The 12145-nt window shown below is 31.0% G+C and overlaps 1 protein-coding gene across 1 annotated transcript; it reads left to right on the top strand.

The window, feature by feature from the left end:
* Window positions 1–6622: 6622 nt before the first annotated feature.
* On the top strand, window positions 6623–7822 carry LOC107614652 (uncharacterized). The gene has a single exon (XM_016316795.1). It carries the CDS (start codon window positions 6623–6625, stop codon window positions 7820–7822), a length of 1200 nt encoding a protein of 399 aa, XP_016172281.1.
* Window positions 7823–12145: the final 4323 nt, after the last annotated feature.

Here is a 12145-nt window from a genome sequence, read left to right on the forward strand (position 1 = left end):
TTTAAACTAATAAAAAGAGTTACATAAATGATTGTATTTTTGACATATCCCCTCATTTTTTCTTTTTATTTGACTTATTTTAAAAAAAAATATTTTAGGGTTAACAAAGATCGCAAACTTTAAATTTTTAGGTGATAAAAATTCTTATATAATATTATGTAACCATTTCTCTAAAATATTTAACCTAATAAAAAAGGTCATAAATTATTATATTTTTAACCACGTATATAATATTATATACAAACACAAAAAAATATGAGAAAATACTCAGTTTAGTCCCTGAAGTTACACTCGGGCCTCAATTTAGTCTTTGAAGTTTCAATTGCCTCAATTTAGTCCCTGAACTTTTCAAATTTTAATCACGTTAGTCCCTACAGTGGTTTCCGTCATAGAGTCAATTGAAAAGTTTGGGAATTAAATTGAGGCAATTAAAATTTTAAGTACTAAATTGAGGCTCGAGTGTAATTTCAGGTACCAAATTGAATATTATATATATATATATATATATATATATATATATATATATATATATATTATACAGAATTACAGATACACATACACATACATACATATACAATTGCATGGCAACATTATTATCATACATATTAATGCATGTGGGATGTGATATATATATATATATATGTATGATATATAGCAGGTAGCATGCATATGTAGATATAAAGTAGTTGATGAAGGTGTGAGGGAGCAAGGAAATGAAATGACGAAAGAAGTAGGGTATCTCTCATCAGTATTATGAACTGTTGTGAAGAATCATCACTCAAAAACACAGCAAATTTCAACATATATGAGTCAAACTATACAAAATTAATTACTTGGGTCCAGGGGAAAACCGTACCATGGGGACACTTTATTCTAAATACTAACTCCCACGGATATGCCATTTCCAAGGTTAGCTATTTATCACAAATTCATTCAAATTTTAGAATAACTTGAAAGGAAAATTTTCAAGTATACTTGTATACTGGTATATTGATATACTGGTATTTCAGTGATTTTTAACCGTTGATCTTAATTATAAGAAATATATATAATATATATAATTAAGATCAACGGTTAAAAATCACTGAAACACCAATATACCGGTATACTTAAAAACTTTTCAACTTCAAAACTTGCACCTTCATGCATCATTTTCTGTTACTTCGAAAATAATAGAGGTGTATAATTATAGCGGGTAAGTTATTATATATTTAAATAAAGAAAAAGTATATTTAAAATTATTCAAATATAATAAATAAGAATTGATTATATTTGGGTCCTGTATCAATTTTAATTTATATAAATCGCTACAACTTATAAAGAGGTTTAACAATTTTTATGTAAACCTTTCTAACTCATCGTGAATTACGTTAAAGCATGAAAAACTCATAAATCACTACGTACGTTAGCACGATTTATGAAGAAGAAAAAGTGAAGAATAAAATTTTGCAACTCACATCGGTTTCTGTAGGAATTTTTTTTATTTCCAATCCAAATTATATCTAAAAGAAAAAAAATAGTTTATAGGAAATAATAACATTACTTCTATTTTGACAATGTCACTCATTTTTTATTAATTTTTACAAAATATAATAAAAAAATCATATAGAATATAACATTATCAAAATAGGAATTTCATCATTAATTTTCTTGATATGTAATTTTAAATAAATAGTAGATATATGACGAGCATGCTAACTGCAATTCTGATAGGAGCAAGGCTATTCTAATTTTTGGATATGATTAATTTACCTAATTAAACATAGAATTATCGCATCTCTAATTTGTAGATAACACAATTTTATTTTGTTCACAGAAAATAAAGACGCTTGTGAATTATAAGAGACTTTTGCGTTGTTTTGAGTTGATATCTGGCCTGAATATTAACTTTAATAAGTCAAGCTTGATCTCAGTCAACTGTAAAAAGGAATGGGTGACGAATATGTATGGTTTGCTAGGATGTGCTGAAGCTGCTTTATCTGTCAGGTATCTAGGAATTTCTCTAAGTGCGAATCTTCGGTTGGTGAAGATCTGGAAATCAATCATTGACAAAGCGAAAGATAACATGAACTTACGAAAAGCTAAATTCCTCAACAAAGCTGGTAAGTTAGTTCTCATAAAATTGGTTCTTAATAGCCTGCCGGTTTACTACTTAAACTTGTATAAGATACCAAAGGCGATTGTACAAAAGATAATTGGGTTACAAAGAAAGTTCTTGTGAAGTAAAAAATATGGGAATAATGGTATTCCACTTGTGAAATGGGAGGTGGTTCAAGCTCCGAAAAAGTTAGGTGGTTTGGGGGTGGGAGATGTATTAATCAGAAATGCGTCGCTTTTGTCCAAGTGGTGGTGGCGCTTCTCAAAGGAGGACTGCCCGTTGTGAAAAAAGGTTATATGTTCTTCTAATCATTTGAACCCAATTGTAATGTTGTCAAAACAACCTTTATCGTCGAGATGTGGCCCGTGGAAAGATCTACCAGCTTAATATTAAGGAGCAACAGGTAAGAGATATGATGATCAGTGGTTTGTCTATGGAGGTAAAAAATGGCAGACGTATTCGTTTTTGGGAGGATGATTGGTTACAAAGTGGCTCTTTGAAAGATAACTTTCTGAGACTCTTCTCTGTTTCAGATCAACAAGAATCAATAGGGGACTGTGGGTTCTGGGATGGGTTAGAATGGATTTGGAACTTTCAGTGGAGGAGAGAGCTATTCCAATGGAAGTTAGAGTTGCTCAATCAACTTCATGACCAGTTATGGATTGTAAGATTATCGGTTGGTAGAGAGAATACAGTTGTATGAAAATTTGACAAAACATGTGTTTTTTCCACTAATTCATTTGTACAGGTATTGCAGAAAGAGACTCTCTCGAAAGACATCATCACAAGTTACAGCTTCACTAGCACCATATAGAGAGGCTTGGTTTCTCCAAGAGTTAAACTATTTGCATAATTTGTCTTAGTAGGTAAGGTCAACACGAAAGAGGACCGAATAGGCTCAGGATTATTCATCATAATGATAATATTTGTGTTTTGTATAAAAAGGATATAGAATTTGTGCATCATTTGTTTTTTGGCTGTGAATTTACGTGGCAGGTATAGTGCGCTTAGTTGACGTGTGCTGATAAAGTTTTGGCTATTCCGGAGAATGTTAAAGATTTTTTTTAGAGTTAGATTGGAGTACCTGGATGTAAGTCTGAGCAAAAGAAGTGGCTGATAGGATTTTTTGCGATTACTTGAAACATTTAGTTAGAACGAAATAACAAAGTGTTCCAGAGTTCAGAGACAGGTATTGAAGGAATCAAGAATAAGTCGTTTTTGAGTTACAGAGATTGATGCGGTGTTGATCTGTTTGATTGTTAATGGCAATGTCAGAAATAACAATGGAGTATGTCCTATTTTATTGTATTTGTTATCCTGTGTTTTTGTTGTATTTTTTGCTCCTATATATTCCACTTTAGTGTGTTAAGTTCTTTTTGTTTCAAAAAAAAATATATATATATATAAAAATCTTAAATTTTAAACTTTAAATATTAATTTATAATTTTTAAATTTTAATAATACAAAAATAAAATATTAATTTAAAATATTAGCTAATATGAAAACAACTAACATCAACCATGGCAGAAGAGATTGTTCTGTTGGACACATGGGCAAGCATGTTTGGTATGAGGGTGAGGATTGCATTGTTGCATTTAAAATTACAATTAGTATGTCTACTATTTATCTACTATATTCATTCCAAATTTATTACGTGGGACATCTAGCTACTTTCATAACAATTTTTTTTTAAGGTGTACAGGGATCGAGTTTGTTTGGATTTAAAATAAAATAAGAGTCAAAATAATTAAATTTTAATTGATTTGGATTAGTTTGATTTTAAAATTTTTTGTAAGTGAACCTAAATCATTCTAAACTGATTAAATTCAAATTAAATTGGTCCGAGTAATTGATACCCAATTAAAAATGAAATTCATAAAAAAATTTAAAAACTTATCTAAATACTATAACTATGTAATAATAATAATAATAATAATAATAATAATAATAAAAATAAAATATGACATACATGATTAATTTAAATTTAAATAATTATTATAATTAAAAGACTTTTAGATTAAGAGATAAAGATGTATATATATTATTAGATTTTATTTATTTTTAATTAATATTAAATTAATTAGAATTGATTCAGATTTCGCCATCCCAAAATCAATATCTAAATTAATTAAGACCGAATTTAATCGAGTATGATTCAATTATACTCGATTATCTATTAAATCTATAATCAATATAATCAAATTAGATGACAGATAATGGTACCATAAATCTCTCTGATTCTTTCTTTATTCAAAATTCTTCTCTTTATATTAGTACTTTTATTAAACATCATATCAAATTATTAGGGGTGGCAAAACGAGTTAAATCTATCAGGTCGACCCGCTAAAAAGGACGGGTCGGTCTAGGATTTAGAGTCCGCCAAATTAAAAAAATTCGCCAAATTCGCACTGCCAAATTAGCGGGACGGACCGGTCTGCCAGACCGAAAATTTTTATTTTTATTTTTTATTAAATAAAAAAGTGATTACTATTATAAAATTAATAATTATAGAATTTTCAAACATTTTTTTTGTTTTTATTTTTATTCTTCTTGTAGTTATTAACTTTATTTATTTTATTTTACAATTTCGTATATTTGTTCAAATTTTGTGACTTGTTTTTTAAAATAAAGATAGTTTTATTGATAAATATTATTTTGAACAATTTTATTGAAATTAAAAATAAAAAAAATAGTAAAAAAATTATATTATAATTTGACTATTTTTTATTTGTATTTAATTTTTTAATTAATTTTAATTAATTTTATTTTAAAAAAAAAAGAGTCAAACGGATTAGCCCGCCGACCCGCCAATCCGCCATAGATGGACTAACATTTTGAACCCATTTTAATTGGCGGAGTGGGTCTAAGTGGGATGGGGCGGGTTGGGCGGGCCGCTACAAATTATCAAGGTGATTCCCCATACTCTTTCTGGAATCAGATTCAACCATGATGATTCTTCTCCTTATTTAAACGCTTAAAACGCTTGGATTAAATTGAATGAAGTAAATATATAGTAATATTAGTTATTACGTATTGCAGAAGAAAAAAAAATGACATTAATCGTGAGTATACCAAATTCTCTTGTTGGTAAGATAGCCAGATAGGGATGGTGGAGATTAAATTTCTTATCCACTCGTGCATGGCCTTAATATGCGTATACCCATTAATGCAAAAGATTCTATCACATTTGACCAGACAAAAGAATTAACCAAGTTGAACCAACGCTTTCTTAATTCAGGTCACAAATTTTGCAAATCACACTTTATACTAATGTCAATGTGCACATCCATGTGATTATTCTTTAATTTCGATGTTAACCACTTACTCCCCTCCTTCTTTCTAAAATATATTTTTTTAAGATTATTACAAATTTAATATATTTAAATAATCTCAAATCTAAATATGTTAGTTTTTTTTTAATAAATCTATAAATACATAAAGAAAACTTATTTTAAACAAGATTGAATATAAAATATAGAAAAGACTTATAAAATGACGATATATATATTCAAGTTGTGTAGAATGATATATAACAATATAAAAAATTTTACAAATTAAAGGAAAAATAAATTCGAACTTTTTTATAATAGGTAATAATTGTAATTCTAGAATTACGTGACATTCAAAAGAGTGCCCTTGAGTTATTGCCACGTACAAATAAATACTATATGTTGAATCATATATGGAATATTTGGGAACTTCACATAATAGTAGAAAACTACTTTGTAAGACTGGAAAATTCATTTTTGGTGAAAGTTTATATAAAATAACGGTCCGCTACTTACCAACAGTATATCTGCCAACTTCTGCTAACTCTTATTTATAACTGTATTTTATAGAAGTGTCTTTGTAGATGTGTCTAATAAAATGTCTTTTTTATGATTGTGTTTAATAGAAATGTCTTTATAAATATATTTTCTGGATGTGTCTCTTTATATATATATTTAAAATATAATAATTAATTATTGTTAGCAATAAGTTGGCAGATAATATGTTGGTACCTATACTTTTCCATAAAATAATTACATAATAGGTAAGAAGGGATTTTCAAACTCATTAAGACATCACACGTGTCTATTTTAATATATATAGTACATTGTTTCTAGGGCAATTTACGCATCTAAATTGTTTGACTCCCAATATTACGCAAATATATTGTTTCCAAATTTAATACGCAAATGCATTGTTTCACTATTTTATGTAAACTGCTACTGGCAGTAGCGGTTTACAGGTGTGCATAAACCGCTACAACCAGCCGCGGTTTATGTGTGTGAGTGTGTGAGTGTAAACCGCTGCTGGCAGCAGCGGTTTACGTGCGCGTGTGTTAGTGTAAACCGCTACTAGCAGTAGCGGTTTACGTGTGTGTGTGAGTGTAAACCGCTACTGGCAGTAGCGGTTTACGTGTATGTGTGTGTGTGTGTAAACCGCTACTGCCAGTAGCGGTTTACGTGTGATGGGCTGAATGTGGCTGCCTATATAAACCATAGAGGGGCCAAATATGGAGAGGTAGAGTGTTATTCACAAATGGAGGGGGAGGATAGCTTTGTGGCTCTGGTTCACTGCTCTGGAAAAATTCAAAAGAGCAAAAGGCATGGTGTAAAATTCACAGATAGAGAACCGCTTAGTGTTTTTATCCGATCGTCGAATACGTTGGCGGAGATTAAGCAAAGCATATTACGAAAGCTCGGTACGTGTGGGACGAAGTGGGTAAAAAAATTATTTTACAAGATTTCCATTGACGTTGTCTCAACTGGTGTGAGATATGAGACCTTCGTGATCGGGTCGGATGAAGACTTGCAGGTCTTGTTTCACTGCAGGCGTAGTTTTTCGGAGGTGAGGATAACTGAGCTGTTTGCGAAGTTGGAAGATGGTGTGGATAGCTCTGGAGCATCGGCACCTAATCCTCAGTCGACCCCAGCTGGTGGTGCATCAACATCGATGCCTGTGGTAGCAGTGGCCTTTCCGAATGCGGAGCCCGAACGTGCTGGGGCTGTTCATGCATATATTGGTCATGTTGTTCCTGATTTTGAATGCGATGCCGGACCGGATCGAGTTAAGAATGCACTGTTTGACGATGATTCAGATGAGGAGCCTGTCAATATTGGTGGGGATAGTGATGATGATATTCCAAGAGGTGGATGTTCAGCCCATGGAGGTTCCGGTTCTGCAACACAAGAGTACCCTCCCCACCTCTCTTCTTTGAACTTGGAAGTCGTCGGCCAACAGCAGAATGTAGATGCAACATTCAATGGGCAGGGCATGCATGATGGGACACCTATGACTGAATTTCAGATTGGCCAATCTTTCCAGAGTAAAGAGGAAGCCGTGTTGAGTGTAAAAGATTACAGTATTCGGCGTGGAGTTGAGTACAAGGTTATGGAGTCCGACAATCTGAAATACCAAGGGAGATGTAAAGAGTTTGGTAACGGGTGCACGTGGTTGATTCGGATAGTCATGCGAAAAAGGAAGAGCACATGGGAAGTTAGGAGGTACAACGGTCCGCACACGTGTATGGCCACATCGATATCAAGCGACCACAAGCAACTTGATTATCATGTCATTTGTGCGAGAATCTATCCGTTGGTTCGAGCTGATGCGTCGGTGTCGATCAAGGTGTTGCAAGAGGCAACGGAGGCGACTTATGGATTCCGGCCTAGTTATCGGAAGGCTGCGCATACATGTGAGAGCTGGGCTCTGACATCGGAGAGTAAGATCTGCTGGTAAATGTCCCCCCTCCAGCCTGACTCGCTGCGGTCCCACTAACTCCACCACCAAACTGTGTAGGATCCACTGTTCTCCCGCGTCTGGCACTAGACCGACGAACACGGTGATCGACCTCAGCTCTAGCCTCTCCGCCTGCATCATCCTCCTGCATCGCATCATGTAACCATCGCCACATTTCTGTTCGCTACCCGACACATGCATCGGTACAGCCATGCCAGAGCGGCCGACCCCTAGCTATACCTCCCCATGTCATCAAGGTTTGCCACAAATGGCAACCACCGTATATGTACCCGGTTCGCACTCTTGTCCCCAAATAACTGAGTCGATAACAGCATCATGATGTAGGCCCGTGCGTAGATGCGGACAGTAGCGGTTTGCTCTTACCTCTCTCTAGAATTTTCTCTCTCTAAAAAACTCCACAAACCATCTAAATGCATAATCCGCGACTACAACCACGATTTATATAGGCAAAGCAGCACACGTAAACCGCTAGGTTTACACACACACACACACACACACACACACACGTAAACCGCTACTGCCAGTAGCGGTTTACACTCACACACACACGCACGTAAACCGCTGCTGCCAGCAGTAGTTTACACTCACACACTCACACACATAAACCGCGGCTGGTTGTAACGGTTTATGCACACCTGTAAACTGCTACTGCCAGTAGCGGTTTACATAAAATAGTGAAACAATGCATTTGCGTATTAAATTTGGAAACAATGTATTTGCGTAATATTGGAGATCAAACAATTTACTAACGTAAATTGCCCTTGTTTCTATTTTGAGTAATAAAATAAGTAGACTTTTGAGAAAATTTTTTAGTAGATTTATGGATTTATAAGAAAAAAATACTACTTCATAAGTATTTGAAAAATTATAACATCAAAATTATAGATCTTGGTACTGTGTTAATTAACAATATAATTTTCAGGAACCTATAAACTCAGACTCAATTTTTTATGGACTTATTTGGTTTTGTTTTTTAAATTTATAACTTTATTTAATTATGTTACATATAGATAAAAATCAGTCACTCTTATTGAAATATAAAATATGTATTAAAAATAAGTTAAATAATATATATTTATTTTTTTAGTCTTTAAATACATGTATTTATACATAAATATATAGTAATTAATTTAATAATTAATTTTGTGTACATATAATATTTTAAAAATTTATTACAAAATTTTTCAGCAATTATTTGATACTTTATTTTACTTATAAATCTATAAATTAATTACAAAATTTTTCGAAACCTACTTATCTTATCATTCTTCTAGTGGTTTTTTTTTAAACCAAAACTTTAGAACATACCTAACATGCTTGCGAATGTTAGGATTAGTATGTTAGGATTAGTATGTTACAACCCAATTAAAAAATTATACTATAAATAGAAATATAATATAATAATATAATAATACATAATATAATTAGAAATCCTATTTTTTCTTTTTGACATTAATTTTAGAAATTTTTATTCTATTTTCTTTTATTTCTACCTAATTCTCTATTTTTTTACACAAATTCGTATCAAATGGGATTTTCATTGAATACCATGTCAAATTTCTATAGTAATTTTCATTGATTTGGAATTAGATTTAAATTAGCTTACAATATTTGAATTTAAATTATCAAAAATAAAACAAGATACATGAAGAAATTAAAAAAATTTGTGCCAAAATTTATGCAACCATAAACTAGATGATTTAAGAAGAAGCAAATTGTGTAACATCAGCAAGTCCAGAACCAAGTTCATCAAGAGACAATCCAAATCCAAACATTCAGGCCATTTTCAGAGGCAGATTTTCAACTACTCAACAACGATTCACCAAATCTAAAAGCAGAAAAGTTATTAATCGCATATCTACAATTACAGAATTCGAATTTCAAATATAAAGATGTATCATTTGAGAATGCAGAAATAAAAATTCCAGAATTCAAAAATAATGCAGACACACAAAAACAAAAAATCATCATCATATTTCAAGTTTGAATTTCAAACACAACAGACAAAATCAAGAAATCTAGATACAGAAAATTTAGAAGCAGAAAATTCAACCAAACTCTAGAAGCAAATTCAACAACTCTCTGATGCAGAATTCAAGCATGCAACAATAACAATTTCAGACTTAGCAATAACTTCTGCACACATAGAACAAAAAGCAATAGATTTCAATTTTCAATTTCAACCTCACCAACAATAAGTAGAATCAATAAGAAGTGTAAATCAAGCAAAAATTCAAAATTTCAGACCCAAAAATTTAATCAAACTTTCAAGATTCAATTTTAAAAATTTCATATCGATCAACAAAACAGCAATTATCGATGTCAATTAGTAATTACAATACCACAGCAACACAATGCTAGCAATAATGAAAAAGTTCTATTAAGATAGAGGCATAACGTGGAACTTCATTCTATCAACTTGATTAAGAAAATGTTATGTATAAAAACGAAAATAAAATTTTTAAGGCAATAAAAATTTCATATGCTTTATTGTGGGGTGAAATCTCAAAAAATTAAATGAGAATTTTTGGTGATTTTAAAAAATATGAAAACAAATAGAAATTCACCTTTAGAGAATTGTAAATTCTAATTTAAAAAATGTTAAAAAGTGAATTTGTCGATAGCATATTGTCAAATAAACTTCATAAACCAACAATAATAGATATTACATATATACCACCACGTAAAATACCATGTTGCATTGCATTGATTATTTCCATAACAGTTTCTAAAGATTAACCCTCAAATTGATCTCTAACCATTTTTGTATTGGATAATTTAGTCTTTAACAAAATAAATAGACAAATTTATCCCTTATTTTTTAAAATTTTATACATTTTAATTCCTCAATCATATTATTTTTATAAAAATTAAATTTGGTCACTTTAAAAAAAAAACTACTAAGAACTAATTTGTCTAATATTCTAAAATTTGGGACGAATGTATAAAAAAAAAATAATATTCAATTTGGTTTCTGAACTTGCATGTAAGTCTCAATTTAGTCCCTAAAGTTTTAATTGCCTTTATTTAGTCCCCAAACTTTGTAAATATAATAACTCATATTATTCCTTGAAACAATTTTTAACGTACAAACGTTAACGGAACACTGTCGTGAACAGTCGGATGCCACATTAAACTTTGTAAAATGATGTCGTTTTAGTTTTGGCACTCAAATAACTCAAAAACAACATCGTAAATGGTGTTTATTAAAATTTTACCTAACAAAATAAGTAATATGATGTTGTTTTTGAGCTATTTAAATGCCAAAATCAATACTGCATTATTTTACAAGTTTTACTGTAACATCTGATAGTCTATAACAGCGCTCCATTAACGTTTTTATACTAAAAATAGTCTCAGGGACTAATATGAGGCACATTTATAAATTTTGGGGACTAAATAGAGGCAATTGAAACCTTAGAGACTAAATTGAGACTTGCGTGTAACTTCAGGAACCAAATTGAGTATTAACTAAAAAAAAGTGGAACTAATTTGTCTAATAATACCAAAATCGCTAGGAACTAATTAATTTGGGGGTATTATTATTTGTTCTAAGTTCAGATTGTTCAATATTTCAATATAGCTTGTAAATATTGATGTCAACCATTAGGGAGCCCACAAAATGTGAATTGAGATACCTTGTAGTAGAAGGAGTAGACAAAACAGTATAAAACAAGATATCTAAGTATTATTTTTGAATCTTTAATAACTGAAATATCATTTTCATGCTTTCATTTAAGGGCTTAAAGTCCTATATCCATGCACAAACCCTAATAATGGTTGCAATAAGAAAGAAACAATGTATCTTTAGTGATTGGCACATATTTAATATATCGGAAATGTTTGGTAACCAAAGAAAATCAGCCAAAAACAGCCATAACTTGCCTTGTTTAGTATTTATTAATTATTACGACAATTAATAAATACTAAATAAGACAAGTTTTAGCTGTTTTTTTTTGTCTTCTTAGCATGTTGATTGAGGAATATATGATAATTTTGTCTTCCACTTAATTAACTAAAATTAATTAAACAATAAGAATAAAAATATGTTTCCAGATAAATAGTGATTGATGTACTAGTTATTTTGAACAGATAGATCCATATAATACATTGCTAACGACTCCATTATGAATTGAAATTCTATTGAAGACAAATAATCTAACTTGTTCTTTGGATTGAAACAATCGATATATTCCTTGAATTATGCAAAGGACAATAATTAATTTTAGTTAATAACCTTAATTTATTTAATTTAAAGTCTAATTAATAATTCATGGTGTTGTTACATGATTGATGTTTCAC

The sequence above is a fragment of the Arachis ipaensis genome, chromosome B9 (genome assembly GCF_059453495.1).
Source record: "Arachis ipaensis isolate K30076 ecotype BB chromosome B9, ASM5945349v1, whole genome shotgun sequence".
NCBI lineage: Eukaryota > Viridiplantae > Streptophyta > Magnoliopsida > Fabales > Fabaceae > Arachis > Arachis ipaensis.